This window comes from Trematomus bernacchii, unplaced genomic scaffold (assembly GCF_902827165.1).
Source record: "Trematomus bernacchii unplaced genomic scaffold, fTreBer1.1, whole genome shotgun sequence".
NCBI classification, from domain to species: Eukaryota; Metazoa; Chordata; class Actinopteri; order Perciformes; family Nototheniidae; genus Trematomus; species Trematomus bernacchii.
The window spans coordinates 15,841,729-15,859,631 of NW_022987593.1; the positions used below are offsets into that span (position 1 = coordinate 15,841,729).

Genomic DNA, 17,903 nt, shown 5'->3' on the forward strand with positions numbered 1-17,903 from the left:
AAAATTGGACCTCGTCTGGCTTCCTCACTTTAAATGTCAGAAAGCGTCCATGCAGAGACACACCCTAAATGTCAGGGTCTCCTTAAGCATTTAAAAAGATGCAACAAGTGTGTCTTTTATATTTGACAGTACAGAATAACACAGGTTTTTAGGAAGATTACTGATTAAGATCTGGCAATTATATCTCGATTTGTTCAGATTTGAATTAATAAAATCCATCCCACAAATCCTCTACATTTCCTGCTTTCATTTCCTGATTTGTGAAGAAAGGTGTGCAACAAAATGGCAGCCCCTCAGTCATGGACGTATCAGGGAGTCTGCAGCAGAAGCTCTGAGTTCAAATGGGAAATGTTGGGCTTATTTCTATTGTTTTTGTCACAAACAGCTGAATGCAGGAACCTTTACTTTAGAGTCTGATGAGTTGACTTTTAAAGTATTTTACCAACAAAAACAAGCAGGTCATTGCACGTCTGTGTGCCGGCGGGTGCATGGGAGAATTGTCTACCACTCACATTTATTTTTAAAATTGGGTGCGTTGAGGGAAATTTGCTGGGTCTTGATAAAGAACTGTTTTTGTTTTATTGTGGATTACTTGTTCTTTAGGTTTGGCTGATTGTTCTGTGTTTGCATGTTCAAATGTGCACGTTTAATAAATGCATGTTATTCTATAGGTTCTCCTTTTTACATATAGAATCACAGCTTTTAAGGGATTTAACTCACCGTATTACATAGGTGCGGAACGGGATGATGTGCTGCATGACCGCGGGAATGTGCAACCATATTCGGATCTGTGAGCAAACACAAAGAGTATTTAACATCAAACTCACATGAAAACATATCAGACAGACTGCATTGGGAGTCTTTATAATCACTGGTATCTCTGTTCCTAGTTCATAGGGAACATCTCGGTTAAATTACAGCAGAATACAAATAATTAACATCAATGAGGGTTGGTTAAATATACAAAATACTTGTCAGTATACTGCAACACTGTTCAACAGAACTTAAAATCAGGACCTCATCATTAACAGCTCTCTGAAACACATCACAACAATTAATAATACCTTTCATTAAGGGAGAATTTATTTCATAACTGATATCAGAGTGCATTATATTTCAAAATGTGTTCTTAATACATTTGCAAAAAACATCCCTTATCAAATCATATCTCAATCTTTCATTTAGTGAAGAGTTATTGACTTTAACGTGCTACTTCAAATCCTTTTTTTAGATGTGTGCATATGTATACATGTGTCTGTTGATTGTGTATATATAGGATATACATATTTGTATACATATTTGTATATATATTTGTATTCTGGATTGTGGGAAACGGTATTTCGTGTGTGTGCGTGTGTGTGTGTGTGTGTGGACTCACGTTGGAGACGATGGTGATGAAGGCGTGTGCGATGGGGAAGGGGAGACTCTCCGGGGTCCCCGACTCAAAACACTCCTTCATCAGCGAGAGGCCGTGCTTCCCACAGAACAGACAGACGTAGCGCAGCAGGTGCAGAGGAACCTCCACGTCCTGTCAACAAGCAGAGAGAGAGAGACAACGTCAGATACATCCCAGAAAGGCCTGACGCATTACTCAAGCTTTTTATCTTAAGATTTTTCCACATTACTTTCCAGAAGGTGAACTTGAGTCGTGCTTACAGTCAAATGTTAAGTGTTTGTGCAGCAGGAAACACAAAAGTAGTAGTTTGAAATGGCCTTGTCCTTTAACCATCTTGTTATGTTTCCCTAAGAAAGCCTAAAATCATGAGCCTTAATTATCGTGGTGGCATGGTTTTCTATTTTTCGATGTTACACTTGTTTTGCTATAAGAACGTGAAGGACTTTATAAATTAATTTGAAATCATGTCAACATCCACTCTTAACTAAAATGCATTATGTGCTGTGTTATAAGAGCTGCTGCACTTCTGGATTCAACAAGTTAAGTGTGTTGAAAAGTGTCGTTTTTCTTATTTTGGTGTACTTCATATTAAACTTGTTTTGACTTGATTGAATCTCTACTCTACATGTGATAGTTGAAATTGTATTAATATAAAAACAACTGTTATTTTTGGTCGGTCAAATCAGTGAAAGATGGTGGTTTACATATGTAAGCAGTCCAAAAGTCAAAGGGGAGAAAGAGCCTTAATTATAGTGCTGGCTTGGTTTTTCTATGTTTAGATGTTTCAACGCTCGTTCTAAAAACTTGCAGGACTTTAGAGTTGAATTGAAAATCATGTCAACAACAATTCTGAACTCTACTGCCAAATGGTTGTATAAGATTTGTTACGAGAGCTGCTGCATTTCTGGATCAGACAGAGGGGAGTGTATTGGAAATGGTGGTGTAGTCATGTTTATTTTGGTGTTCTTAAAACAATAAATCATTACCTTTTTTTGACTGAATTTCCACACGGCAATAGACTGTTGTAGTATAAAGTAGAAATACAAGTATTGGTTGTATGTTGTGTATTACAGTCGTATTTTTGGCCTGTAAAAATCACTGAAAGCGGAGTGTCTACATACACAAGCAGTAGAAAACTAACATGATGAGCCTTAATTATAGTGCTGGAATGGTTTTCTTTATTTAGATGTCTCAACACTTAAGTCTGCTATAGGCAGTCAATTATACGTGATGTGAATTTAATATCATGTCAACAACAACTGTGAGCAAAAGGCAATAACATTTGGACAGTCGAGCAAATGTTAGTGCACTCAACAATATATCATGAACTTGTATATATAGGACGGAGCTGCCATCCATGGAGGACCTTTACTCCCAGCGGCTCAGGAAGAAAACACTACGGATTATCAAAGACCCCCATCACCCCAGACTAGGGCTGTGCAATTAATCGTATTTTAATCTCGATTACGATTTTGGCTTGCAACGATTACGAAAACAATGTAATCGAAATAAAACGATTATTATTTGTATTAAAAAAAAAAAAAAAAAAAAAAAAAACATTCTGTTGAATTATACTTAAAGTTCAAAAAGATACTGTTCAACATTTTTTTTTCAATATATGGATGTTTTCAAAGTAAATGGATAATCGTTTTTAATAATCGTGATATCAATTATTGACCAAAATAATCGTGATTATGATTTTTGCCATAATCGCACAGCCCTACCCCAGACACAAACTGTTCTTTCTGTTGCCGTCTGGCAGGCGTTACCGCAGCATCCTGGCAAAGACAAGAAGATTCGGAGACAGTTTCTTCCCGCGGGCAGTGAGACTGTTAAACAATTGAACTGCTGAAACAACTTCAAAACATTCATCTGCTACTCAGTAGTATGTATCTAATATCTATCATTCCAATAACTTGTATATAGACTCGTACTGCACTATTCCACATCATCACTTTATTTTATAACTATTTTTCTTTTTGTATTGCTCTTGCTCTCTGTATTGTTATTATGTTGCATTGTTGGAGAAGCCTGTGACATACGATTTTCAACAACATAATTACTCTGTAGCTATTTCAGTTTGACAATAAAGAACCTTGAACCTTGAACCTTTTGCCTTGATTGAAAGCAAGTATAAATACAGGAATTAGTTTGAAGTTGTTTGCCAGTTGTTATGGACAGTAAAACAAATGAAAACTGGAATGTTTTTTGTTGGTCATGCTCCTTTTTCATACAGCCTGTTCTGAAATGATACATCCCGTGAGTTTAATGAAAACTTTATTACGAGGGGAAGGTAAAACAGATTATCCGGGGACACGTTACTGCTTTCTGAGGGACATGGACTTCATCTGCAGGAAACCATATCCAAGAAACGGAAACGGCACCCCTACGCCTCATTTACAAACTACAGTACCCACATGAGCTCATTAAAACACACTTTTATAGGAATGCATTCCTTTCCTAAACATTGTTATTGAACTGATCCTGATCTCTTAATCTCAGAGAACAAAGAGCAGCATCAGGAGGAAAGACTGAAAGCCCATAACTGTGGGGGTTATGAGGCTCTGTAATAAAGTGGGCGTCCGTTTGACAAAACAAGCAGAGGCAGGAAATGAGGACAATACTTTTATAAACACGGAACTGTACTCAAAACACTGCATTCAACTCAGACTGTGATATCAGGCTTTCTGCCTCTGTGGGTCAAACTGAGCACTTCTTTATTCCAATTAAATTGAGTAGAGTAATTCTTTTAGAGTAATTCATTGCTAGACACATACTTATTTTTACCATAAGGCATTTTATAGTATAGCTTTTGTTCATAGATTTTTATGTATAGGCCTATTTGTGGGATAGCAAACAGTTATATTGATAATAAGTAATTAACTACTTTCCTCAATTACAATTTTGAGGTTCTTAACTTGAATATTTCCATTTTCTACTATCTAAATATCCGTGAAATACATTTTTTTTACCATTAAATGTATTCAATTCAGATTAAGAATTGAAGATATTATCAATGAATACATCATGATACGTCAGAAGTCTTTATACATCCTGTAATTTACCCTCAGGATCAGTAACAATATCCAAGGTAAATACAAGTGAATGAAAGCCTTCACCCTAAAACGATGAACCCATGAATGCACTATTATATACAGTATATTCCAAAATATATCATATAAACTATATTCTAAAATGGGTCATTTAGATAAAATGATTTTAAATACAAATACTTTACTTGCAAAAGAGTATATCTGTACTGCAGTATTGTTACTTTGATTTAAGTAAAATATTTAAGTATTTTTCCTCCACTGCTGATTTGAAGTTGATCCACAACCAAATCAAATGATGCTTTCTATGTAAAATAACTGATGGACAGAACAGCAACATGTCAGGCGCTGTCGTTGTTTTATTGTGAAGCTGCTCCCCTTTTCATAGAACATCCCATCTGGAGCCATTTAGTCCAGTAATATTAATAAACAAAGGAAATCTGATTCCACGGGATAAAATGAATCCAGATGGCCCCCAGCAACGAAGCGATCGCAGCAACGTGAAACCTCACGAAACAAAACGTTTATATTTAGAGAGTGAGCCGCTGGGGATCATGTGTCTGAGGTCAGATCTGAGATACCCTCTGAGGTCAGGAGACAATGTGAACTACAGCAGAAAACACTAAAGTTTGAGTCAGTGGTGTAAAAATATACCGTGAGATATGTCGCTAAATATTACTGATTATTGCATCTTGAGCTGGGCGCGGCGGGTCTGTCAAGTTTTGAGTATATGAGGTTGTAGTAAGAGAAACTCAACGGTTGTGTCTCTTGTTAATGTTTAAATTGGATTAAACATTGATTATGTTCGGCTCTTATGTAAGCCGGTTTTCCTACTTTCCAGCGTGCCCGTAGTATTTAAATAGTATTTATCCAAAGCCCAAGAAGAAACATCAACAGCTAACGAAATAACTTTGTCAGGTTGAGTTAGAAAAAGCATGTCAACAGTAACTTAAGATATTGAACTTACTATTCATCGCTGAACACAAATGATACTGGATTCTAATGATAAGTTATTTAGAAAGTAAACAAACCACTATACTCTTTGTGTTACTGCACCTTTACCATCCGTGTTTATTCATGGGAGACTTTGTACAATTCATTGTGACCTATTGAAAAACTACCTCTGGAACATTTTATAAAAAGTAGTTCACATGCAGCTGCTTTAAGTTGGAAGACACAGTTATTATATTGAGTTTATTTGACACAAAATGTCAAAGATTGTTTCGAGATATTAACTTCTGTCCTGTTGACAAACGTCTCCCTGCAGCGGTCCACAAAACTGCTGCTGAGTCAGGGATGATTTTCAGATTATTTTAAGACGAGTGACAGGAAGTGACTCAGTTAAAACCGGTGTTACTAACATTAAAGGTATTTCCCTTCACTGTCGAAAGCCGATGATGAAGCACTTCATTCAGGTTTCCTGCTGGAATAAACCCCCCAGCATGTTGACCTCACACTGAAATCAAAACTGAATCAAAACTAAAGTGTCAAAGGAGAAAAAGTCCCAATAAACCCAAGTCTTCTCAGCCGGTCATGTGACACCGTTTGGGAACCCTAGGGTGTTTCTCAATCGCGAGTAAAGCTGCTTCAGAGCCACTATTTCAAGCATACTACGTCATCGAGTGCCGCCGAAGGACTGTTCCAATCTCCAGCATACTTGGAAATCTACCGAGCCCGGCGTACTCCGTTTGGAGAAATATCGAGGCTGCACATGAGTAGACTCTGCGGTCTTAAAATCCCCACAATGCTTTGCGCACGGACCAATTTCCCCAAATCTGTGGCGGAAGATGTAAGGCGGGGCCTCTCATATGACGCACACCTGCACACTTGCTAGCGTGTTCCTCTCTTTGTTTTCCGAATGCCAGGAAGTATTCTTGACTCGCTTCTGAAGCAAGATGCTCGGCAGACATGTGCTACCAAGCAAGCGTACTCGCGATTGAGAAACACCCCTAATGTCTCTTAAAGCGTCTCCCAGCATGCACCAGGGCCAAATCTAGTTGTTCATCATCACTGGTACTCCCCCTGCTCTGGATGAAGCACAGCTGTCTAAAAATAACCGCCCAAACAATAGGACAAATTCTCCCTTTAAGCGTTACGCAGACAATGGTTTCAGAAGCAGCCTATAGTGATCAAGGCGTTGGGAGTTTCAATCTAATGACAAAGGAAGTCTGTTTTTTATAGCAGAGGGGGTATTTTGAGGGGTCTTTTCCTGCTGTAGGTGCCGGTTGATTGACAGTATTTAGGGTGTAACAATAAACTTAAATATCTTACGTTCATGTCGCAGAAGGAGCCCAGGATGTTGCTTTCATGAGCAGATATGTCCTGAAGGAAAGAAACAGAGACAGTGAGATCAAAGATATGTGTTGTCCTCAAGAAGGTTAATTCGTTTAAAGCGCAGTTCTGTTCATGAGGTTTATCAATTACTATTATTATCAAGTCACAGTCATCTCATCAGAAATGTTTACTATGCATCTTGTCTGTGGTTGTATTGTGATGTGATTTTGTTTTTCTTGTTACAGTCTTGCCGGACCCCATTTGAAAAGGAGATGGTTCTTCTCAAGGGGTTTATCCTAAATGTATACAATTCAGTTCATATCTGTGTCAGCACTTGTCAGGCTGTACCTTGCAGGCGTAGTGGTGTGTGTGTTATGTGTGTGTGATAAGGGACTCCTCCTCACCTCTATAGTGGTGTGTGTGTTATGTGTGTGTGATACAGGACTCCTCCTCACCTCTATAGTGGGGTGTGTGTGTTGTGTGTGTGTGATACGGGACTCCTCCTCACCTCTATAGTGGGGTGTGTGTTGTGTTTGTAGGCGGTGTAGAGGGGGAACTGGATTTGGAAGATCTTGGCGGCACACAGCAGCAGTTTCTCCCTCTCCTCTGTGCTCCAGGAGCTGAATGGATCCTGGATATCACTGCTACTGCTACCTCCAACTCCTCCATCAGCTCCTCCATCAGCTCCTCCATCAGCTCCTCCATCACCTCCCCCAGCAGCACTGCCACTCTCCCCAGGCCCCAGTGCTTCCATCTGGGCTTCACACGGCTGGCTGGGCCCCTGACCCTGGATCTTATTCTGATTCTGGTCAGATGTTTCGGCGTCTTCTTCTGCAGAGTCTCTCTCCACGTTCACGGGTTCATCTTCACCCGGTGAGGAGGGCTGAGGGAGGGGTCCGGGTGCAGCCTCGCTCCATTCAGACCCCCCCTCCGCCCCACACAGGCCTCCTTTATGTGTTTGATCCTGGACGCAGCAGAGGCGGTCTCTCAGGCTGCTGATCTGAGCGATGACCAGGTTGATGAGGGCGTACACCAGCTGGTTGAACACCTCCAGGTGCTTGTACTCCTTGAAGCAGCAGAGGCATTGTCTGAAGACACAACACAGAGACACAGGAGGCGTTAAAGAGGATTGAAACATGACACGGAGCTTTATTCTGAGGCCAGTCACTTCAGGATCTCACTGAATGTTACTGTAACTTATAGCTGCACCCTGTTTTGGTTGTTTTGGGTTTTTTTATGCACCTTTAAAAAGGTCCCCTATAATACTGTTTTTCATTACTTTTTTATAGGTCTCAGATATATACAGAGCCTGTCTCTGATTGGCTGAAACACCAAACAGATCATTGCAGCATCCCATAATCCCCTCTGTTTCAGCCCTGTTTCCAAAGTGCTGATTCTCTGTCTGTTACTTTAGATGAAAATAAGGAGCCCCTCCCCACGCCCCTCTGAGAGATATTTGGTTACAAAGAACACAATGGTGCTCTAGGAGGAGATTCAGGTGATAAGGTGGGGGGGGGTTACCTTGGTTGGTGATTGGCTAATGGTTACTCAAGCCAAGACATCGTTATGACATCATAAAGTGGCCAAAATCTGATCAGCTCATTTTCAGACAGGTTTTTATGGATCAGGACAAAAAGAGAGAGAATCTTTGTTCCTGAAACTTTCAGAGTCTCTTTACACAGAGGGGACACATGTTGATGTAGAAGAGACATGAAGAAGAGGGGACACATGTTGATGTAGAAGAGACATGAAGAAGAGGGGACACATGTTGATGTAGAAGAGACATGAAGAAGAGGGGACACATGTTGATGTAGAAGAGACATGAAGAAGAGGGGACACATGGTGATTGTAGAAGAGACATGAAGAAGAGGGACACATGGTGATGTAGAAGAGACATGAAGAAGAGGGGACACATGGTGATGTAGAAGAGACATGAAGAAGAGGGGACACATGTTGATGTAGAAGAGACATGAAGAAGAGGGGACACATGTTGATGTAGAAGAGACATGAAGAAGAGGGGACACATGTTGATGTAGAAGAGACATGAAGAAGAGGGGACACATGTTGATGTAGAAGAGACATGAAGAAGAGGGGACACATGTTGATGTAGAAGAGACATGAAGAAGAGGGGACACATGTTGATGTAGAAGAGACATGAAGAAGAGGGGACACATGTTGATGTAGAAGAGACATGAAGAAGAGGGGACACATGGTGATGTAGAAGAGACATGAAGAAGAGGGGACACATGTTGATTGTAGAAGAGACATGAAGAAGAGGGGACACATGTTGATGTAGAAGAGACATGAAGAAGAGGGGACACATGTTGATGTAGAAGAGGACATGAAGAAGAGGGGGGACACATGTTTGATGTAGAAGAGACAGAAGGAAGAGGGGACCACATGTTGGATGTAGAAGAGACATGGAAGAAGAGGGGACAACATGTTGATGTAAGAAGAGACATGAAGAAGAGGGACACATGTTGATGTAGAAGAGACATGAAGAAGAGGGGGACACATGTTGATGAGAAGAGACATGAAGAGACGAGGGGACCACATGTTGATGTAGAAGAGACATGAAGAAGAGGGGACACATGTTTGATTGTAGAAGACATGAAGAAGAGGGGGACACATGTTGATGTAGAAGAGAATGAAGAAGGGGGACACATGTTGATGAGAAAGGACATGAAGAAGAGGGGACACATGTTGATGTAGAAGAGACATGAAGAAAGAGGGGACACATGTTGATGTAGAAGAGAACATGAAGAAGAGGGGACACATGTTGATGTAGAAGAGACATGAAGAAGAGGGGACACATGTTGATGTAGAAGAGACATGAAGAAGAGGGGACACATGTTGATGTAGAAGAGACATGCGTTGTCTGAGATGTCACTGACCTCTGTGTCCAGGAGCTGATGTATCCCAGCACTCGCAGGGCATGTTCCTTCTTTAGCTGGAAGCCTCCTTCACTGCCGTCTGCATCCGATACTGAGGAGAGAGGAGAGAGAAATATCTGTCAAGGAGCAGCTTGATACATCATATGTTAGATCGAATGCAGACCTAATTTATCTTCTTCCAAGTAACCTGTTTCTTTAATTTGAGATGTATTGAGATTAGATTAATAACAGAAGAACAACAAACAATGTAATATCTGGATGAATCAAAAAGGACGGCAATTGGACACAACTTCAAGTAGTATGTCCAATTGGTTTCCATGATTTGTTTGATAGTGTTACATATACTGAAACGAGTAGAATAATTATTATCACATGTTTATTCTCAAATATTGCCCATCCGATAAACCTTAATCAGATTGGCTTCGGTCTAAAGTTCCTCTTATTGTATTCCTCTACAAAGATCCACATCAGTCACGCCCAGTTTAGAGGAATCAGGTGTCTCCGCTGAATCGCTGACCTCAATTAGACGGCAAAGACACACAGGACACCAAAAACTGCAACAATAAAACTCAATCAGCCATCTCAACCGTTCATTCAACGTTTCTCGTCACTGAAACTGAACCAGAGCCCTTTCAGCTCCACATGTGAACAGAAGCTCCTCTGAGGCCGCAGAACAGAAGCGGACTTCCACTCTCTGGGAAATTGGCCCGGGAGATTTGGCCGTTTTTCCTGCAGCCTTTAATGATGATGTTGTCTGGGAAAAGGCACACAGGTGCCAGCATTACATCCAGTTAATGGCTGCATCTCAGAGTGGATATAAAGAGGGGGAGGACACCTGCACTGTGACTGGAACGCTCAGCCAGACTGGAGGCGTTTAAACATGGCCGCTGCAGCTGGGACACCATAAGTACAGTTCAGATGAAGTGTGTTTGTGACAGCCAACAGAGGCTGAGTGAGAAACATCGTACGCTCTAAATATGTGGAAAAGGATACTCTTTGATAGACGCAACTCTGCTCTTCTGTGTTTCCCACTTTAAGGAGAACAGCAGAGATAAAGGGCTTTGTAATATTTCCTAACAAAGCAACTGGATTTTGTAATTAGATTTACTGGATTAGGGATCTCTGGCACAACAACCCACCTCTGAGGTGCATCGAGAAGGGAACATTTTTAACCCTTTCAGTGTAAGAACAACGCTATTGTCAGACTGACGGCAACACAAGCCAATCAACAGCGAGGACATCAACCAAAATGCAATCTACATAACATGAGCGACGCCTATACAGACGTGTTGGCATCTCAAGGTTGATTTGCTCTAAACTCCACACTTCATCTGTGCAGACAGTAAACACAGCAACATTGATATCCTGTCAGACACATTTAAAAACTCATTTTTAGATTCCATCTAGACAAAACTAGCATCTTCCCATCAATACAGAAAAAGACACTGATGAACTATTGTCAACATTTCACGCTTACTGTATAAGCTAAGAAGCCGAATGTATTATCTTATACGACATAACCTTGAAAGACACACATCTTTCAAAATACATTTTGTCGAATTAAAGCGGCCCTATTATCCTTTTTTGAGTTTTCTCTTTCTTGTCCGAAACCTATATTTAAACTATATTTCCTTTCAATTTTCATAAATTACCTCACCAGACTAATAAGGACACTCGTTCGACATACAACTGAACAATGATCATATCAGTCTTGATCATCAGGTACCAATTATTAATTTAAGTGCCAAAAATGGTGAAGATTAAGTAACGTTTTTGTTTAAGTGTGTATGGAAATGCTTTTTGAATGCAACAATCTATATAATAAGACATGCAGATGTGATTATGCAGGATGCTACGTAAACAAAATGGTCTGGTCGACACAAGTAGGTCAGGTGTGCGTCTGCAAAATAAATTAAACTTCATGAAAAGGTTAATCAGAATCTCTCGTCTGATTCACAATCCATTCTGTGTGAATAAAGCTCTCTGCTAGGGATGCATGGTATGGATTTAGTTTTTCTATAAATACAGATTATCGATAATAATCAGCTTCTCACGGTCGACACCGATAACCACTCATTTAACATTTTAGTATTTAAAAAAAGTCACAAAAGTATTATGATTCTCCCAATGATACATATTTTCCTTTTTCGCCTTGTCTTACAAACACTCTACAGATATTCAATCCACACACAGAACACAGGAAAGAAGCAAATCCTTGCATTTTTTTAAAGTGTGTGTCCCGGCCCTGAGTCAGGACACACCGCACTGTTGTAAAAGAGGCTTCTGTCTCTTACAAAAACACACAAACACACATGCTGCGGCAGCAAATCGGAGGTCACAGGTCGCCTGCACACCCAACACATGGAGCTGCCAGTCTTGTAGACAGAGCTGTCACAGCTGACAGCCCCCCCACTGCTGACCCCCCCCCCCCCAAAAAAATCCCCAAATCCCCAGCTAGTATGAGAGAAGCTGTAAAGGCTCAACAGGTTTACAGATTTTAAAAACGCACATGAGGCAGATTTCTTCTTTTGAGTTAGAATCAAACCACAGAATACTCAACAAGTGTTTGACCAAGCTTTTTAAATGCAAATGTGTTGCTGAAAGTTATTGTAAACTAAATCTCTTTAGTGCAGTGAGGTGAAACAGTTTGTTCAGTGTCAGCACAGAGAAAACGTTAACCTTTATCGGATCCTCAAATATGAGAGTCTGAAAACACAAGAGTTCCAACAAAAAAAAACTCATTCATACTTCAATCTGTTTACATAACTATGATGTTGCTTGTAGGACTTGGTGATAATAAACCTACCTATTTTTGTACTTAGTAAAATATATTTAAAACACTAAGTTTCAAACCTGCCGCCGAGTACTGAATGGGAGCTTTAAATGCATTTGAACATTTTCACTTTCACTTTTAAACACATTTTGACCAGTTTCTAAACTTTATTTGATGTGAAAAGTCACATAAGATGATCTGTCTTGTTACTTGAGTTCAAAGGGAGCTGTGTGTACTGTCAGCAAAGTGCACCGCAAACTTGTTACAACACAAAAGCACGACATATTCATTCATGTATCCGTTTACAATACATATATTGTAGAGTTTTTATGTTAAAGGTAGGGCTTGATATTGAACCAAAACACTGAGTATCTAAAGCTGTCACGGCAAAAAGGGTAAGATTGTATTTTTACTCTTGATCAAAAAGTTCCTAAATTGATATTCTGATGTTTACATTTCTCATGGTAGAGTACTGAAATAAATATTGTTTGGTATTACATATCAGGTAAGGTGTTGTACGGTTAAATAAATTCTAAACTCTAACGCTGAAATGTGAAAACTGTGTCTTCTTCAAAGCAATTCAGTCGCCAAGACAACCTGCATTTTGTCCACACAATGACCTCTGGCATGCAGGTGAATAAAGGTGAAAATGCAATCCAATGTTTGACCTTCTATCACCAAGCAACACATCCTCTGTGATAAACATGAACTGGACAACCTGATGTGAGGTTTGGAAAAAATATACACCATATTAGAGAACAGTCCTCTGGTCCCTATATTGTGTTGTATTCCCCACATTTCACAAAAACACAAGCAGTGAATGCACACAACGCTGAATCTGAACCTGTATTCACACTAACAGCTAAGTGACAGGTCATATGGCAGCCAAACATCCAATACCAGAAGGTCAAATATATTTAAAACTAACAACCAGCCCAATAATCCCAGGTATAATTCACCTAGTGTAATCTTTGTATTTAGGGATTCATTAAAACTATATATGAACACATATGGCCAAAGCTATGTGCTTTCAATTTAGATAAATCCTAATACGACAGCACACAGTTATATTTAAGACAATAGTGTTTTCTAGCTTGGTGTCAAAGGTCTCTTTCCTTTTGACAATGTCTCCATACACTAGAAAGCAGCTCCAAAAAATCAATGGTTTTCCTAGATTTCTGTGAAAGGACTGTCCTGCACAAAGCTCCGATTTCAACCCCATCGAACACCTGTGGGATGAACTAGAACAACTGCAGCTAACATCAGTGGCCGACATCAGAGATGACATATTCAGACCCACATGTCTGCCGACTTTGGTGACCAACCCTCTCCATAAATAAAGGGAAATGAATGACCTTAAATCGTTTTTTGATGGACTCCCGGACAAGAGAGCTCTAAAAAAAGACAAATAGAAAGTGTGCGGGCCTTGGCAAAACAGACTTCACTTGTATTTGATAATTATGTAATGTATTTCTGTGTAATTGTATAGTTTAGAAATGTTATAGCATTTAACTATACTGCGAATTTGAGACTGCTAAGAATGAAAACCAGATATCTGTCTGCATGTTAACGTTAAAAGGTCAAACACGGTTTAAGGCATGTCAGTAGAACCATGTCATGTGTGCATCTCCTGTATGAACGTTTTTTTAGGCTATTCTTGCAGAATAAGAGCAAAATCCCAGGACTTCTTAAGTCAAAAGTATTAAAAGATAAGAGTCTGTAATAGCAGCAAAATTATAACCGTGAGCCTTAAGACGATATGTCAATAATCTAGTAGCACAGGTGTCTAACATGTTGGGTGTCCACAGACTTTTAACCAATAGCTGTACAATAAGGATTCAATATCATTACCATAACAGGTGGCCACCACTCGTTCCCTCCATTAGTTTTGTTCTATACACTAATTTGCAGGATATAATGGGGAGTATCATTTGGTGATTGCATTAGTGAGCCTATGCTACTTTTGTTCCCAGTCTTGCACAGACCCCTGAAAGTGCAGCAAGGCCTGGTTAGCATGACTGGATTCATTGCTAACTTGTAGCTAGAGGGGCTATAAAGGTCAAACACAGGTTTAAGGCATGTCAGAAGAACCATATCATGTATGCATCTCCTGTTTCAGTTTTTGTTACTCTTGTTGCAAAATCCCTGAGCTTATAAACTCTTATAAAAAGTCTTAAACAATAGGAGGATGTGATAGCAGCAAAATAATAACAATGGGTATACAAATACATGTTTAACAAGTAGCATAGGTGTCTTTTATGTTAGGTGTCGACTCGATTTTAACCATTAACTGTACAATAAGGATTCAATTCCTTTACAATAACAGGTGGCCAACAACTCATTCTCTCAATTAGATGTGTGTATACACTCAGTCCCTAAATGCTAATGTCGATTGCTTGTCTTACATACATTTGCTGGATAGTATTGGGGGTATTGCATTAGTCAGCCCATGCTACAGTCAGGTGCATGATTGTCTGTTAAAGTGGAGCCTGCAGGAGGAGCTTTTCACATGACACACACAATAGGCTGCACACACACACACACTTGCAGGAAAACGACAAATAAACCGTCAATCGCTGCACAGTAACAGATTTTCAAATAGTGCTATGACAGAAAAAAGCTTTTGTTCCAGATCTTGCACAGACCCCTGAAAGTGCAGCAAGGCCCGGTTAGCACGCCTGGACTAACGGCTAACTTGTAGCTATAAAGACAACCTTGTATTTACATTGGCATGCTTTAGTTGACCGTGTTTATGAGGGGGCTTCTTTGCAAAATCAATTTAACCACCAAAACCAGCAATTAAGTGAAGCTGATGTGCACACGACATCGGCCTGAAAAACATACACAACCAAGGATTAACGATGTGCCAAAAATATGCGCCTCGTTGCAGCCATTAATTTTCTGGGCTAGCTTTTTCTGCCGTTAGCTTAGATTAATAATTCATTGACTCGCCAAAAAAACACTCAAGAAATTCAAAACAACATGTTCGTGTCAGGAATATTAACAAAGTGTGTGTGTATGGAAAGTTAGCACGGCGTTTTTGAATTATTGTGAAGCATCTGTGAAACAATGGAGTGGACAGCTAGCAGACTGACCTGACAAACACATCAAACAAAGTCAGGCTTACTCGCTTTAGCTAAACTATGCTAACTCTGCTAACTTCCAAAAAAACCCGTGCAAGCATAAATGTAGCAGTATTTAGCATAATTAAAAACACACTCATGTGCACTGTGTTCAACTGTGCTGAAGTATTTTAAGTCATGGCTGTAATGTCACGTAAAAAAAAACATTGAGGTGATGTAATTTTGAGTCAATTTTTGGGCAGCTCAGCTTAGTGTGAGTTTCTGAGTGTTTGACAGACAGGCCCCAAAACTGCCAATTTGGTAAGGGGAAAAAATGGCATTCATATCAAAACCGAGACAGTCTGACACTAAGACACAACTGTCATCGAGTGCAGAACATGAAGAGATATTTCAATTCCTTCCACTTGTCTTGTGGATGCACAGTCTGCATGTAAAGCCGAGTTATAAACACGAAAACACACAAAGTTATATTTAGCTAGCCAGCATGCTAACAGCAAGCTCCAGTGGACAGCGATGCTAACAGCAAGCAGCTAGCTCAGCATCGTCTGGTGTAAATAATAAAAATGATTTCTCTCACTTACTTTCATTTAAAACCTCCACCAGCTCGGCGCAGTTTTCACACATTGTTCATCAAGGGGAGAACCACTGAGTCACACCATTGCACTGGAAGCTGTTGTTGCTGGCTGGTTGTTTTTGGGGATAAAAAAGGCCCAGTGGAGGGAGTGATTGGTGAAGGTTATCCCACTGAATGAGAGCAGGGGAAGGTGGAGAACGGGATTTGCATCCAAGCGACAGTTGATGTATACACCAAAAGTTAAAGAGACACTAAAAAGGTAGAAATCGAGTCAGTGTCCAATCTGAGCGTTACTTGAGAGAGTAGACACAGCAGCCATGATGAAAAGGGAGGGGAGGGAGGGGGCGACACACAGTGGAGATCGTTCGGGAGTTTCCGTGCTGTCTCCTTCACCCGTTCGTGTTTCTTCGTAAGTCTCGCGATATCTTTCCAATGATGAAGCGCATCCATAGATAGTACATAAATATGTAAGGCACATCTTTACGGAAAGCTTTATCTATACCTCTTCAATTCGTTTTTTTGTATATCTTTGTAGTAAATGTAAAGTTCTACTGTTAAAAAATTAAGGTTTAAGTCAATTTATAAAAAAAATATATTAACTTTTTTTTGGGAGGGAGTGATTGGTGAATGTTATCCCACTGAATGAGAGCAGAGGAAGGTGGAGAACGGGATTTGCATCCAAACGATAGTTTATGTTCACAACTACAGTTAAACAGACACTGAAAAGGTAGAAATCGAGTCAGTGTCCAATCCGAGAGTTACTTGAGAGAGTAGACACAGCAGCCATGATGAAAAATGAGGAGGGGGGGGGGGGGGGGGGGGAGGGGGGGCGACACCCATGGATGTTTTATAAGGGCGAAACACAGTGGAGATCGTTCGGGAGTTTCCGTACTGTCTCCTTCACCCGTTCGTGTTTATTCGGAAGTCTCGCGATATCTTCCCAATGATGAAGCGAATCCATAACATGTAGTCATTTACAAATCTTTAAGGCACCTATTTTCAGTCAACAACATTGAATGATGCAAATACAGTTTAGATTAATTAAAACTTTAAAAACAAATAAATAAGTCAAATAATGGGAAAAGTGTCGAATGATTTTCTTTATGTTAATAAAAGGTAAATATATATAAGCCACATTGTCTAACTCCCAAGGGCAACTGCGGTTTATTTTTATATTTGTATCAATTTTTTTTATCAACTTTTTCAGTTAACAAAATCTAGGTTCAACTCAATCTTTTTTCAAAAGACTTTTGCAAAGTTTAATTTGGATCCCTTTCTCCTTACATTTTAAAATGTAAATGTGTTTGAGTAAGTCAAAGTCAAAGTCAACTTTATTGTCAATCTCAAAATATGTTTGTACAGACAGAAAGATCGAAATACTGTTCCCCACAGTCCCGAGGTATAAAAAACACACCTCAAGACCTCACTTTCATGTTTTCAAGTAATACATTAAGCTATATATTAAGGCAGTAACTTTAGCAAAGAGAGCTACTATAACTGAGACGGTGCTCAGTTTAATACTATTACTTTTATTATTTATGTTAACCCCCGGCATTTTAAAAGTTACTAGTATAGGAATACTCTGTTAAAGTGCAGTTTAAGTCCTGCATTTAAAATCTTACTGAAGTAAAAGTATTGGCATCAAAATACACTTAAAAGTACCTTAGTACACAGTGCAGCTGGTAAAGGTGGAGCTCATTTTAATAACTTGGTTGTGGTATTTTTTGTAGGTAATGCAAGCATTCAAACATATGTAGTCAAGTAGAAACAAATATATATACATTTACCTATAAGATGTAGTGGAGTAGAAGTATTAAATAACAAAAATGGAAATGTTAAAATAAAAGGTGCTCTAATAA

General features: G+C 39.6%; 1 protein-coding gene across 1 annotated transcript in view; it reads right to left on the reverse strand.

The window, feature by feature from the left end:
• usp34 (ubiquitin specific peptidase 34) overlaps window positions 1–16,382 on the reverse strand; it is a gene marked incomplete in the record, with an annotated part of 75,235 nt that extends 58,853 nt beyond the window's left edge. Inside the window, 6 exon segments of the mRNA XM_034129738.1 lie at window positions 721–788; window positions 1,379–1,528; window positions 6,718–6,768; window positions 7,229–7,808; window positions 9,615–9,705; window positions 16,052–16,382. Of these exon segments, the coding sequence (XP_033985629.1) occupies window positions 721–788; window positions 1,379–1,528; window positions 6,718–6,768; window positions 7,229–7,808; window positions 9,615–9,705; window positions 16,052–16,094 (983 nt within the window).
• Window positions 16,383–17,903: the final 1,521 nt, after the last annotated feature.